Source organism: Rhipicephalus microplus, chromosome X (genome assembly GCF_043290135.1).
Source record: "Rhipicephalus microplus isolate Deutch F79 chromosome X, USDA_Rmic, whole genome shotgun sequence".
NCBI lineage: Eukaryota > Metazoa > Arthropoda > Arachnida > Ixodida > Ixodidae > Rhipicephalus > Rhipicephalus microplus.
In genome coordinates, this window is record NC_134710.1 from 150,700,197 (window position 1) to 150,716,394 (window position 16,198).

At 44.1% G+C, this 16,198-nt stretch overlaps 1 protein-coding gene across 2 annotated transcripts in view; it reads left to right on the forward strand.

Moving 5' to 3' along the window:
• LOC119177030 (pyruvate dehydrogenase phosphatase regulatory subunit, mitochondrial) overlaps positions 1-16,198 on the forward strand; it is a 124,441-nt gene that overhangs the window by 55,068 nt on the left and 53,175 nt on the right. For both annotated transcript variants that reach the window (XM_075878000.1, XM_037428383.2), the window contains 2 exons: positions 13,185-13,309; positions 14,508-14,622. In XM_075878000.1, coding sequence (XP_075734115.1) covers positions 13,185-13,309; positions 14,508-14,622 — 240 coding nt within the window. The remainder of the gene's footprint in view (positions 1-13,184; positions 13,310-14,507; positions 14,623-16,198) is intronic.

Below are 16,198 nucleotides of genomic sequence, written 5' to 3' on the forward strand. Positions count from 1 at the left end.
AGATATGTTTTGTCTACCAGTTCCAAAATTTTACAGTTAGCTGTTTTTTATATGCATGCCATAGTATCGCTTTTGTGCACATCAGGTCCATGGGCATGTCCTTGCTGACGTGTGGTATCGCCAAAAGTCTCTTTCAAATAATGAGGTCTGCTGGGGTTAATGCACGAGGTTCCCCGCTGTCAGACTCAATGTAGGTGAGAGGCCTCGAGTTCACAACCGCCTCCACTTCCTATAGCACAGTAGTCAGCTGCTCAAAGTCGAGCTTAGCCGAAGATCTTTCCGAGTGGAAGCTTGATAGTACGGACCAGACACTCCCATCATCCGTCCCAGCATGGAGCGCTAGGAAGATTAAACTTCCAGGTGACCTTCTTCTGACCCAAGTGTGACAATACATTCTCTTGCGAAAGCATCTGGAAGAGCTTCTCCAAGTCTCTTGACGTATTCTTAAACATCGTTGCATTATATGAATAAGTTGCGTGAAGTAGACACAAAGCATTGCAAACACATGAGGAAGGCTTCTGAGGTCAGGCTTGAAACCAATTCCAGATGGACTGCTGGCGATGTAGCACATATGAAAAGCACTATGTAACATTTCCTCTCCATGGCCCCGGCTGTAGTTCCAACAAATAGTTGTTCTGTGAAGTCAACTCCAGTTACTTCGAATTGGTTCGTCGATGTCAAATAATGACATGCTATCGGAGCAGTCGGAGTGTCGCCTGGCCAAATATTGAAGCGTCTGCATGAATAGCAGCCGTGTATCACTTTCTTCATCAGTGTTCTTGCCCGGCAGATCCAATATTACTTACTCCCTCAACTGCGACAAAGTGTCTCTTATACCTCCACGCAACGTTCCGCAGTGTGCTCGTACTGTCACTAACATTGAAAAGCGATGATCATGTGAGAGGATGGCTGGGTGTTTTACCTCTTCACATGCTTCAAGGTGTAATCACTGACGCGAAGGATACTGTTGTCGTTCAAGAACGGATTGAGGTCTTAGATATGAGAGTCCTCCTTTGCACTTGTGCCTTTCCGAATCAAGATTATTTTTTCTGTGAACGCTTGTTGCTGTACATGCCTGATCCAATAATTTTCAGCTTCAGCAATCTCTTCGGCTACTAGAAATCCGGTGTGTGCTGCGGTTTTGAGGTGACTGCATTCAATGAATCTGAATACCCAGGCGGTGACCCTGGGTAGCCTTTAAATTTTGCTATAACTGCTAATGTCCAGGACTGGTGTGGACGCTGTCCCACTAATATCACGTCAGCGGGAATCATTTCAGAGAAAATCCTGTCATCAGTGCAGGTAGGTTCTGACAATTGTAAAGGCCATCGTTCTTTTAATTCGCATAGCCGTTCTGGTCTATGTTGCCACGTGCTACTGGACAATAATTTCTTCATCGAAACTCTACCTCTGAGTAGGTTGGCCGAATTCACATGACCAGGACAATGCCTCTACATTAAAGGACTCGTTTTTCCCTGATTTTGTTGACTCTGTTTGACACAAATTGCTTCCACTTCGTCATGTCACCTTTTTATCTCGAAAGTGTGATTGTGAAATGCAACCACATTGTACAGGGTATCTCGAGGCCTGTGAGTGCGCTTGATGCATAGTGAAGTAGTCTTGCTCCATTCAAGGCTCCTAGAAGGTCTAGCCGTGGTAGTGTCATTGTCTTGGTAGGTGCCACATGGGCTTTTGCGATCAACAACTCGAGCTTTGCTGAACAGCTCGGTACGACGTAAAGCACTGCACCCTATGCTAAAGGGCTCGTGGCGCAAAAGACATGCACCTGAAGCTCTTGGGCTGATGAGGGTGATTTGGATCCGCTGCCAAGATAATGGGGCACGGAGACATTCTGCAAAAGTAGTAGTTGACGCACTGATTCACGCCACTCATCCTGAAGATCCTGATGTAGCTGCTGATTCCATGTTATTTCACGTGTCCATAACTTCTATAAGAATGATCTTATAGCAATGGTGAATGGCGCAACCGATCCCATTGGGTCGAATATTCTTCAAGCAGCTTGAACGAACCGCTTGGTATCACATTTTGCTTTCATAAATTTGAGGAAGCCCGTCAAAGAAGATGTGAATTATCTGTGTGTGGATTCCATGTAATTCTAAGTACTTTCACATTTGTCTCGTGGAGGATAACCAGTTCCTTGCCGGCAAAGTGTTCTTGGTGCTCCAATGTTATAATCAATCATCCAAGTTGGTCGTCCATTTCCTCAGTGTCATTCCTGCTTGCTGCATGATCTCCTTGTCTTCTCTGCAGACTTGAAGTGCTTCTTCATCTGACTGCTCCAGCCACTAGATCGTCCACATACTAGAATGATTCACTGAGAAGTCTTGAGGTTCTGACTTTGCTTGGATGCACGCTCTTCATATGGTGGAGTATAGTTGGCATCAGTAGGTAGGGACTACACGTCACTCTGAATGGCACTCACGTCATTCTCCACTCCTGAATATCCTCCTCCAAGAAATGCAGTGCTTCTTTTTCTCGAAACCAGAGGAACCTAAAGGCATCTCTGTCTTTTTCTGTGATTGAAATTTGAATTAATGTCGACAAGCAGAGCTATACGGTGTGTTCTGAAGCATAATAATATGTTCACGAAATCTGTTTGTAGGCATTCATTTAATGAAAAGCGCTCTTTTGCGTGATAGGAAGTGTCAAAAATGATTCGGACCTTCGTGGTGAGTGCGTGTTCTGGGATCACTTCTCTATGCGGCACTCACTTTTGACGAATTGAGGGGTGGCTCCTCGACAACTCCTGCATGTCTCGCTCGTAGGTACTCCCATATGGTGGTGTCATACGTCTCTAAGAGTACTTGCTTATTCGACAGCCGAGAGAGAAGTTTTCAAAGTCTTGTCATGGCCACTTGCTTGTGGTCCGAGAGCTCCATGTCTTCCTTCCGGGACAGAGTAACCTCGTGTCTTTCGCCCCTAAGGCAGAAGGTCTCTTCAAATTGCTTGAGCACTGGACTGAGCTTGCTCTCACTGTTGACGGCGTCTGTTGTTCCTACGTTCTCGAGTTGCCAAAACGAATGAAGGAATTCGTCGCCCTTTTGTACACTGGTTTTCAATACGCAGACCATAATCCGTGAGTCTGTAACATCTGATGTCATGCTGGTGTTGCCTTGAAACATCAACCCTAGCTTCAAGTTCATAGCAATAATTCTCGCATTGCCTGCACATCGAGTTATCTCTCCCGTCATCACAGTCCACATTTAGTCGGAACCGATGAGAACACTTATGCCTTCTTCCCCGAGTTGATCAGTGAAGTCTTTTCCAGCTCTCTGTATTTCTGCGACGAACACTTGTTGTACTTGCTTCGATATCTTGGCATATGTGCAGAATTTCTATGGCTTGTAAGGCAACTTCAGTGTCTGAAAACTGACCCCCCAAATGGAGCTGCACAACACGTCGCCTTTGCGCTGCTCGACTGGACTTGCTTGCGAAGGTGTTGAGTGCAATGATGGTGAATCCCACACATGGCAACTCCAGCTACTTTGATAGCCTCTCTGTGGCAAATGTGGGCTGACTTCCTCCGTCTATGACACCTCTGGCCTACCGACATGTAACATCTGTTACAGCCCAAGTCCGAAACGTCTGATGAAGGGCACTCGTCAATAAATTCTCAAGGGTATCTCGATTCTTTGCTAGAGATGCACATACAGTCGTGTTGGTGCTTGGCTTACTTGCCGGTATTCTATTATTTATCCTGTCGGTTTCTCGTGTCTCCTGGCTTAATTTCTGCGGATCACACACGTTTGTTGCATAACACCCTTGACAGGTAGAGCACGTAATCTTGCTCCTGCAGTCACATGCCCTGTTACTTTTCGGCATGCATCGAAAGCACCGCATGTCTCCTGGTAAAATGCGCTTTTTTTCTGGTAGTGGGAGATCCAGCGAGCACTCTTCTGTGGAATGTTGGCTTGATTTGCAAAACACACAGTTCTCGGGTACTTTCACTGCGTTGTTATGGAGAACTGAAGACATGGGTTTCGAGCTAAGAGACTGGCATGATTTGTTCTGGGCATTCTCATTATGACCGTCTTTTCCACGATGGTTAACGAACTCACTTTCTTCTGAGCCCTCCACTTCGATAGACAAGAAACCTAATAGGCGTTCTAGCTCCGTGCTATAGGCTGCATTACTGCTGTAGCTTGTCGCCCGATTGGCACATGACCAATGGTACTGTACAATGAGATTGTGTGGTGAAGCTGCTACAATATGTCGCACAGCATTGCCAAAAAGGACGTCTTGCTCACCTTGAGGGTCTCCAGTCCTCTGATGTTGATGGTGATCTGGTTGTACATCTTGCGAAGACCTGACGGGTCACTTGAATAAACTGAGGGTATCGTACGAAGCCTGGAGAAGTACTCCTATCTGAGTCTCATTTGTCACCGAAGCGTTTTTTGAGTATGTCGATGGCGTTCTTGTCGCAAGCTTCTGTGGTTGGCAGGCCCACAATAGCTAAATCTACATCGCCCTATAGGAAGAACCTCAGGTAGCTGATCTTGTCCATTGTCGGGAGGCTTCTGTTCCGGCAAATCATCTGGTTAAATTTCTCCCAGAAGTCATTCCACCGGCACAGGTCACCAGCAAATGGGGCAATGGTAAGCTTGGGCAGCTTGGCACCAGTGGCTCCAGTGGTACTGGTTACTGATGGAGTCTGAAGCCCCGGTGTTGATACCGTGGCCACAACAATACGGTCGTGCTTGCTAAGAAACTCACTCATAATGCTGTTAGCGTTGTCCTCACATTCAATGACGGTGTTGTACTCTTCCTCAAACTCTTCATCTGGTATGTGACTCTTTAACTTCTTGTTGATTTTGCCCCGCCGCGGCGGTCTAGTGGCTAAGGTACTCGGCTGCTGACCCGCAGATCGCGGGATCGAATCCCGGCTGCATTTCCAATGGAGGCGGAAAGGTTGTAGGCCCGTGTGCTCAGATTTGGGTGCACGTTAAAGAACCCCAGGTGGTCAAAATTTCCGGAGCCCTCCACTACGGCGTCTCTCATAATCATATGGTGGTTTTGGAACGTTAAACCTACATATCAATCAACTTCTTGTTGATTTGGTTCAGCTCATCGTTGATAGCCTTAAAATGTCCGTACATGGCATTGAGCTCATCTATATTGGCTAACAAACCCACAAGCATCACCGAAAAGAGCTCTTGCCACGTTGATAATCCTGGTATTGAGAGATCGTCTTGACGTTCGCTTCTGTTCCAGTTTCTCCATGGTTGACAGTTCACTCGTAGCCTCCCATAATCTTTGTGGTCTCTCGTAGTTATTTACGAATGTTGCGGCACCCAATGGTTTAAAAGGGCATATGATTCATTGGCGAGAATCAAGGCTTAAACATCATGAACATTGTTTATTTTCATTCGTCTTAGCCGATTCCTGACTGCAACTGCTCGTGAGTACAGACTTGCTCGTGGAAGGAGGTGCTTCTTTTTCGGTTCGACCTGGCACTGGACTTGATTAAACATGCCCATCCACAGTTTCGAGGAGCTAGCGAGCGATATGCTTCCTTGCTTGCAAAGAAGCACGTTGACACAAGTGTGGTAGCGCGTTGTTCTTGCCTGCAAAGTTGAAGGTTCATCTCGCCGTCAGCGAAGTAAAGCCTAAGCACGACTCGGATGGTGCCATAGAGTTTTGAAACATTATGGATGGCGCGGAGAATGAGTTACGAACGCGGCGCACCATAGTTATCTGATCGAACATCTGCTTACAGCTCCCAACTAAAACATAATTATATCCTAATTGATTGTCGAGCCGTGAACACATCACGAAGTAGCGATTTTCGACAGCCATGTCCTTATGATGCACAAGCAGCAGACGACGATCTCACAAAGCGAGCATGGAGCTAGAGTGTATTGGAACTGTTGAGAGGTGTGAACGCGCCTCGCCGGCTGATACCTTCCACGTTGACCGTAGCGACGGCGCTGCAATCGATTAGTACTGAAAGCCCAGCGTGCTGCACGCAAAAACTGCTATGCGCTTAGGCACCCGTGGCGTGCTTTTTTGGTGTAGTTCTCTTGGTGCCTGCACATCATTCGTGTCTAGCACATGCTGTCATAACCCCTGAGGGATGACACGCCAAAGAATTGAACTTCAGCTCCATAAAAGCCCGTGTGAGAGATTGAAAATTATTTAATTTCTTAAGGTTAAACTGTTTATATGGTTACTATAAGTATGAAAACTATGAGAAAAAAAAAGAACTGATTGGCTCAGTGAAGATTTATAGTCTTGGCATTATTACACTCATTACCTGAAGTTATGTGTTCTTCAAAGTACTTTTGTATGTAAACATCGGCAGAAGTGCGTGGTGCAGGACAGCTGGTAACACTTTAATTAAAGAGGACTTGGCTTCATAGATTTTAACAATCATAATTATTGGGAGTTAAAATACCCTGCTATAGCACACCGAATAAGTAGGCCATAAGTAGAGGGGGAGAGGGAGAGATTCTGAACCCCCTCCACCCCAAAATTTTTTCATGCTTTGTATTTTTAGCGGATACTAAAATATTTACACGCATTCACAGCAAACACCAATTGCCAAAGTTAGCTGTTCCGAACCCCCCCACCCCCAAAAAATGTTGCTCGGTAGCCCTGCACCGAACGTTTACCGTTGGCGAAGGGTGAAGCTGAGTATAGCGTGTCTTTCAACAAATGCTCAATGTAAATTAGACGTTTTCGGCAGTGTGAGGTCTAAAAAATGTCTCAAGTTTCACGCAGTCGGACGTGACATGCACTGCGTACAACTATGTATGTATGTATGTATATATGTACGTGTGTGTGTGTGTGTATGTATGTATGTATGTATATGCACACATGCATGCATGTATGTGTGTCCTAAACTTGTAACACTTGATAAAAAAACATTTTAGTACAAAATGTCGTAAACAAGCATTTCGTGGCTTGCAGTGATATTTCGCCAATAGAAGATGTGGAGAGCAGCACAATATAAGCTTTCAATTGAAAATGAGAACTGGTTATAGTGAATTCAGGCAGCATAACAGCTGGGCTATATATATATAACTGCGCTTTTTGATATACTTTAAATAACCCGGCCCTTTCGCCTAGAGTTTATACCTCGAAGTTAAACACGTTCGTTCGGTTTAGTTTCCTGGCTCAACCTCCTGATATTATAAGCACTCGGAGCTTGCATAAGCGATGCACAGTAAGCGCAAAGGCACGCGGTTAAAACATGGTAAGCCTGTCAGAAGGCATTATGATCCTCCGCAAAACTGGCTCGATAAAACTGAGTGGTCACTGATATAAATGTGACAATGTTACTTGTACTCGGGTTTCTCATGAAACAATCGAGCGCATGTAAACTCATGTGAGAATCAGCGCTTTTGATATTGTAGAGAGTGCTGCCCAATCGAGCGTTTGCTTTCATCACGGTTTTGATACTTCTCTACTTTTCGTAGTTCTCCAGGAGCCACTTATGATGTAGCACAGCTCTAAGTGCTGCTTTCAAACCGCATAATATTGAATGAGTAGCTAGGCGGATGTGTGCCAATTCTGATTTTACGTTGTGTTTTTGTGTGTGTTGGGAGGGGGGTCGGCAGGTTTCATAAAACAGGGAGTGACTCGAAGCGATTTTGGCATGCCTACATATTCACTCGTGCACCATGGTATGTAGCAGGTGCTTTTACTCCAATGAAGGCGCAGCAATGCATTAAACATGCTAAAAACAAGCGATTACATGCTTTTGCAGGCTACGACGCGCACGCTCTAAATGCAGACGCTCTTTACATCGTCTGTACTAAGTGACTGCAGCGCTGCTGCTTCTGTCACCCTTCGGAGAATAAGCCGAGATGTGGCGCAGCTGCCTAGTTTATGCCACTGCCCCCTTCTAGTACACTGTGATCGGGGCCAATGGCGAGGCGAGCTGGAGCAACATGGTGGATGCGACCAATCGAGGGCCTCATAATGACCCTCAAGTATTTGCTTTTTGCATGCTTATTTCTGAATGGAGAAGCCAGCTTACGCAGAGAATTCGAACTTGGGAAAATGCTCTTTCAGATGAGATCAAGAAGCCAGTTCCCGGCCATGCCATCATGAAGTTATAATTTTTTGAAAATCGCTGTTTTCTTGGGATTTCTAGAAAAATTTTCACCGCCTAGGAGACTGACACAAACTTTTTGAAGAACTTCTGCGCGATTTTCAGTGTAGATATTTTGGAATCAGATAGAAAAAGGGTTCTAGAAACTGAAAGATTGATTTTCAAAAAATCAATTTTTTTGCCATTTCTCATGATCCCAAAGCTCACGATCCCATTTCTCACGATCCCCCCTTAAAAATAAACAATAATGTGCATGTTTTGTATGGTGGTGATCATGTCTGTGAAGTGTAAAATAGCTGGGTGGTTTAAAATAGCCAAAATTTAAAGCAGTAAATGTTGCATCCTTACTATTGAAGGAGATTTACTTGAGTTGAGAGTGAAGGTTGCTTGTACAAATGCCTCCGCCCAAGGCACACCACTTGTAATGTCAGTGACCATGGCACGTAGCTTCAGTTAATCATCGAATGCACAATACACAATAACCACTATTGGAAATTCACCACTCAGCAAAAATGAACTGAATGAGAAAAAGTTGAAGCAGCACTCTTCACATTAATGTTATGTACATCCTTAGCTATGGTAAGAAATAAAGTCACAAAGGCACGTCACTCACAAATGCTAGTTGAGGCAATGCTAGTTCGCCGTCAGCCCTGTTGCAGGATGCGAACCTCCAACTTTTGGCTGATCGAAGGAAAACTGCACGGCTTAACTTTTTCCGCCTTTTATACTTTTCCAGATCAGGATTGCATGCACCAGATTACATAACACAGGACACAACCAGGGCTTCACGTCATAAACATAGTCGTAGCATTACACCTAGATTTGCACGCACTAACATTTACAAGTATTCATTTTTCCAGAGAACTGTCTCTGATTGGAATGCTCTGCCCCATGATTCCCCTAGGCTCGACACGCCGAGATGAAACTATACCCTTTTCTTGTCGCTTAAGCCTGCTTCTTTGCCTGTATTTTTCCCTTGTTTTTCACGAATTTTTAATGTACATGTATTTTGTTCTGCAGTGAATGTATACTGCAGCGGAAGTGTATGTATGTAAAAGAAATTTGAACTGTATTGCCCTCTCCTGCATGGACCATACTTGGTCCGCAGTATGTGATAAATAAACTATTAGTCTTTGTTTACAGTGATGCCTGCCCCCAGGTGTTGTGGCTACAGGTCATCTTTGTCTCTTCTGTCTGCTTCACGGCTAAACCTATTGGGAAAAATTCGGCAGATCCCACATACGTTGGGAATCGATGTTATGTGAAGCATGCGGAGGGAAGGTGACTGTGTTGTAATATTTTTTGTTTATGGAAATGTTACAAAATTTCACTAAATATATGTACCAATGTTGTACACACAAACATATGTTGGACAGCCGCATATGTTTTATATCACCAGTTGCTTACAGTTGTGTAATGATGCCAACAGCAACATGGGTATTAGCAACACCAGAAGTGGTTAGCTGCTCTGCGCTTGCACTTTCGAAGAGGTAGACAGGGGCACGGCTACATAAATTAACTTCAGTGGTTGCTGCTTAACTACAACTGACATTAACCCGACGTGATGGCTGTATCATAGGAGTACATATTGCCGCACATGCTCCTTTCTTTCTGTGTTTTATGTTGCCGGCCTATTGTACGTGTAGATGCTGCCTTGTGCAAATTGTACCAGAATTTCTGGGAGCATTATAGATTATCTTGACATCATTTGTTAGGCTTAAGCATGCAAACGCGAACAGCTCAGCTTATTTTCAAATAAGTGCGGCCACGCAGTGATTATGCTCGAATGTTCGATGCTGCTTGTATAAATGCCGACAAGCCTTGCCGTGGTTCAAATCATGGCCACACGACGCTCTGCTTGTATATATTAGTGTACAGCGTGCATTGCTTGCTGTAATTCTGTAATTCCATTTCTCAGCCACAACGTCAGCCGAATAAAGAGTTTCACCTTAGACACGCCGACTGCTGCCTTTGTCAACACCACGACCGCGTGACAATAAGTAATGTTTGTAAAATTGAATAGCCAGCACTGCAACCACAATTGACGTTTCACGAACATTATGGTCTATTTGGAAAGCAGTTCCGAGACCTGACGTGGCTCTGTGCCAGAATATTTCGCTGCATCGCTGCCACTCAAAGTGCTGGGACTTGATTTCTGCTTTCTGCTGCAACCCTGACATTTATTCTTTGCATTTGTCCGGCCAACGCTGAGTAGATGCAAGCTGTCAATCACTTGTGGCACATACCGTATTTACTCGATTCTACCGCGCCCTCGATTGTAACGCGCACCCGATTTCCACCGCGAAAAAAAAAAAAACGTAAGACATCGATTGCAACGCGCACCCATTTTTTCTCGCTGGCCCGCACGATCACACCACTCGAAAAAACGACTCCTTTCGGGAGCGTCTTCCATTTAAATATGAGGTACGGGCGAAGCTTGTGCCCATCTGACGTGTAACAGAGCATTGCCGTCACTGTAGTTTTACCGTGGACCGATGTCAGCACGCGAACTTGCTTCGCCCCCTTCTTCTCGACGGTTGTGGTGCCAGGCATGTCGAAGTAAAGAGGCGTCTGATCGGCATTCCCGATTTGCCCAAGCAGGTAGTCGTTGTTGCGCCGCAAGTTTAGGACGAACCTCTGAAAACTGTGAAGCTTTTCATCCTACTCCTCCGCAAAACTTTTCGCATATGCATGTTCCCCTTCGGAAGGAAAAGCCTTTCCTCTTCATAAAGTTAGTTAGCCAGCACCTGCTCGCTTAAAACTGGCTCTCCGCATTAGACATTTTTCTAAGACTAATTGCATAGCCCGCACTTGGAGCAGTTCTGCCGTCACGGGCCGCTGTGCTGCTCGCTGCTAAAGCACATACTCGCTGAGCAGCTCTTTAATTTGCGAAAACCGACCCTGCTGTGGTCCACTGAAGTCTTTGCGTAAAGCTTTGCTGTCGAAAATCTTCTGCTTTTGTTTCCGCCGGTCCCACACGCATGTTTCGGGAACTCTGCACGCACGTTTCGGGAACTCCGAACGACCGCGATGTGGCCCGATTTCCGTCCGTTTCTGCACACGCGATGACTTTTCTTTTAAAAGCGGCATCGTGGTGCACTCGAGTTTTTGGAGTCGGCCATTCCACGCCGTCGATGCTAATGCACTACTAGATGACGAACTCCTCAGCACACGTACGAAGTGCCGCACATGAGAAACACATAGGCAGAAATGAATGACGCGCCATGCCGACGCACGTAGGGGGCGGCCATTTTAGATTTGCCGATGGCAATAGATTGGCCGTAATTTTTTTGTTCGTACTCGATTCTAACGTGCATGCGATTTATGAACTCGCTTAACCGGAAAAAAGGTGCGCGTTAGATTCGAGTAATTACGGTACCTGCATACCTGTGGTATATGAGTATGTGCCACACCTGTCTGGCATAAAGGGTTTGAAGACGTGCGTGACGGGATTTTCATATTTTTGATCTCATGACCAGGGAGTCATATTCATCAAGCCATCTTACTTTCTCATACTGATTTCGGTTTACCCAGGTTAAGGGGGTGATTGTAAGAGCACCCAGACATAGGCCGCTAGATCGGTAGATACGTAGATAGATACACTAGAAGTGCTTGCAGTACGCAATAAAATGTTTTGCATTTAAAATTGTTTTGGTAAGATGTTCAGTACTTAAGGCACTATACTTACAGCTACCAGTGTATGTAACTAAAATTTCCTATGGGGCCAAGTAATGAATTTTCAAGTGTTGAGATAAGACAGCGGAGGCGATCATTTAGGGGGTGGTAGTTCAGCTTCTCCCCTACCCCCCCCCCCATCTATGAGGGGCCTGCCTCTCCTCCTCAGGCTGCATGCCATGCGGCCCTAATTAGCAGCTGCAATTTGTTGTAGGAATTCGATGTTATTCTGGAATGAACATTGCACAAAGTTTGATATTTTGGTCATAACAATGACTGACATTTTTTTTTAAACTCATGCTCAGTACACAAGTACTTTGGCCTGACGCTTCCTCAACCTCCGCCCTCTGCCTAACCTCTGAGCAAATTTAAACCTACACCTTGCTCCGACAGTGTGACCTAAACTAAAAGAAACTATATTTACAGCATCATTCATCGCCTTCTATTAGCATTAACCTATCATCTGTGTACACACAGGTGCACGCACCCCCAAGTGTACAGGTGCCTCACTACTAAAATGGAGCACCTGAGCTGTGGCCTAACTAGGCAAAACTACATGCCAACATGCTTTATCAGCTGATATGCTGTACATAGCGAGAATTCTGTGACATTTATGGCTGACCTATCCCTATATCTTAATGATCGCCTTATCGCTGCCTCGAGCGAAGCTGCACTGCTGCCATCACTGCTAATCAGAGGTGAAAGTGTTGCATTCCTGGTGATGAAGATTGTATCGGGCATGCGCCGTTGGTGTCATCATGACAGCGTGTGGAAGGTTATTCTGTTGTGGTGCATCAAAATATATGAATGGGTTAGCCAGATGTGCTGACACGCTCTCACTATCTGCTGTGCATTTGCTGATAGAGAGTGCACTGGCATGCAGTTTCACTTAGTTTGGACATAGCTCGCATTCTCCATATTACTTTTGGGGCACCTGTTCAGTATCTTTCCCGAAAGTATGTGAATTTTATGTGGTATTTACATGTAACTTCCAAGTAAGTTGCTAGGGGTTTATGTTTCTGTAATGTAGACTTGCGCACATGCTAACAGAAAAGGACTGATAGGGAAAACACAAACGCTGGCTATTAGTTGAACTGTAGCAAAATGCCAAAAAAGAAAGAAAATTCAAAATTTATTTGTAAATGCTCAACGAAGGCAATGTCAAGTGGGCATTAAAAAAAGAAATTACAGTTTAAGCAGGGGGGAGGTCAGCAGAGGGCATGGGAAGCTGAAGCCCCCCCCCCCCCCCCCTCCCACTACGTTGTCTCCCCTAGAGAAAACTTAGTCAAAACAAAACGCACAGATTCTCCACCTCCCTGCCCTCTTAGGAAACTCTCCTGTCATTGGCGCGAATTCTAGAGTAGGCTTGCAATCTTGACAGTGTTGCAATATTCATTTTATTAGCTAACTACACTGAAATTTTTTGTTGCAGGCATAAAAATTGTAGAAGGTTGCTCTGTTGAAAAAGTCACTGCACATGGCCACCAGAATGTGCATGATGTGGAAACAAACTGGGGAACTATACGCTGTGAATATTTTGTGAACTCGGCTGGATATGTGAGTACTGTTATCAGTTTTCAGCTGTTATTCACTGTATATGTGGCTGAAGGCTTAGGTATCTGTTAGGCAAGCTTACTTGGGCCAGAAAGTAGCCTATAGAGCACCTTTGAAGAGCACCAAGGCAAAACCTTTGTCACACATTTTTTTTGCCTTTATGGATTGTCATCCACTTCTTCATCACTATATGGTGCCTTAATTCCTAATGAATGAAAAAAATTATTAATAACATCATCTTTTAATTTGACAGTTTAATGATGCATTCCATACAAAGTGGGTCTTTGTCATTTTGAGCCAATGTGCTCGTTAAATTAGAAAAATATAATTGAACTTCTGAAGGGCACAAATATCAGTATGGTGCAATGCTTGTGGGCCACATTCGTTGTGACTACCTTACCAAAAGCTGTGTGTGCTATGCACTCAGTAGGATGATAATGAGATCCTGTGTTTAAAAGTAATAGTAATTATAGGTTGCTCTCTGTACATGCTAGTTTCCATGTATAATTCTCCATATTGTCATCTAAAGCTTAATGGGAGCAAGATGGTATAGAAATTGCACTGTTAGTATTTTCACATGTTTGGCAAGCATTGTGTGCCTTTCCGGTTGCCGCATTAGTACATGCACCAAGTCACAGTATAACCAGTGCTACAGAATTGGTAAGTGTACCAAGCTACACTTCAATCAGCGCTTTAACGTTATCGTACTAACTCACCTGAATATCTGGCTCCTCCCATTTTTCTCATGTCATTTGTGTGCTGATTGAAGTGATTGTTTCCTTTATCACTGTGATGAAATGGTATTCTCTATTTGGACTTATATGAGATTTCATCTCCTGGCTACTTCGGATCACCCTCACTCCAAATTAGCAATAGTTCTTGTTATGCCCATCCGTTGTTAGAGCAGTTCATTATCAAATGTGCTTTTTGTACATGGCGAGGAGAATATTTGCACAGCTGACCATGTCTTGGGGCTTTTGAGTTGATCACCCTGACATTGGTGAGATTACCTCTATGATATTGCCTATATTTTTAATGGTTTATGAAAACTGGAGAATCTTGAACTTTATTAAAATTTTGTGGAGACCTCATGTAAGGATTTCTTGCCTTAAAATCTGATCATTTAGTGTGCATCATACATGGGATTTGTGTAGAACCTGAATAGTTCGTTTATTGTCATATGTATTTCTACCTTCTATAGTTTGGCCGGCACCTTGGTAAAATGAGCATACCAGAAGTTAAGGTTCCTCTGTACCCATGTGAGCACCACTTCCTCCATACCTTGCCTGTGGAAGGCATGGATCCTGACATGCCTGGTAAGTGTCGTGACATGGTATAGCAATTCTTCCAGGCATTGTTCCTGGCTATAGAAGCACATTTTTAAAAATATGTGGTGCCACTACTGTGTCTTAGAGTATCTTGTAAAGCATGTTCATTTACAGAAAGGCATTAACAGTCTTGGGGAAGTGATAACATGGGTGCTTAAGTAACAAGATTCAAGATGATGCAGTGGTCTGGTAATAGACTGGTAGTTTTGTGTGATCAACACATTGAAAGAACCGGCTGCTCAGTATTGAATTTGTCCTACTTGTGGTGCTTCTAGGCCAACTCCATCAATTTTTCGACCTTGTGAAAGTAATTATTGTTTTATATAGCTGAGATGCCCCTGCCATGGACCCGATAGTAGAAGTACTCAGCAAATTTCAAAATCATTTTGAATAAGCATGAAAGCATAACACTGAAATTGAGACCTAGCTGAGCGATGCTCTTTTCGCATGACATATAAGTTAACGAAAACCGGAACTCGTGCAATGCATGCTGGTCCCGCAAGCTTGTAGTACAAAAACTGCAAAAGCCACCAAAATGCTCAAAGGATAGGTGACCACGTTGTTGCAGGTCTGGGTCTCACCAACGCGTCCCCGCTCACGGTTGCCGAGACGTCAGGATTACGTTGGACCCGCACTCCTTTGGTAGCGTGGAGCGACTTAGGGTGAAGAAAACAATGCTGACAAGTTAGGAAAAACTAAAACAAACAGATTTATTGGCACTTTGTACAACTATTTACAACATAGAAGGTTAGAGTTCAGCAAACCACGATTGTGGTGGATGAACCGTTAAACCAAGGTTGAGAGCGACTCCCTGCACTTAGCATCGGTTGGTTTTGAATCAAAAAGAAGGAGTCTGACTGAGGGCTTAAAAAAAGCCTTCAGTCGGACTCCTCCTCCTTGATTCAAAACCAATCACACACACGACACCACTTACCATGGCATCCGCCGATAATACATGGTTGTCGATGAGTTGTTGCACTTTGAGATTTGAGATTTGGTTTATTTCATCATAATTGATACATAATAATATATACAGTTTGAACAAAGGTCGAATAGGAAAGAGTAAAAGTATCATACATGGTGAGAATAGCAGGGTAAAAGCTGCAATATCTGCAACTGACAAACCCCACCACCCCGACACAATGGCAGCAACGTGCGGTACAGAGAGAGGTTTACTTATGGAAAACATTTCAACTCGCACTGCAAAAATAACTACACACACTCAAGAAATATTTTTTATTGGAAAGCTAAACATTTAATGAAACCATACTTAAAATAGAATTTTTAGGCATTACACGTAGAGTATCACTTGTTAATCTGAACTTATTTAGTACAGTGGGTAGGCAAAATTGTAGTAGCTGTGACCCATAGTTCGTACGAGGCCGTGGAGTGTACCAGTTAGCAGTGTGTTTCGTTGAACGTGTGGAAGCATTTACAGTTAAATTGGTAAATGTGTGTATGTGGTAGCTTTTACGGATTAGTTCTGATCTGAATGTTGTTAAGAGACAGTATTCATAGAGAAATTCAATTTTAAAGATCTTGTATGCACATTGTAGGAAATATT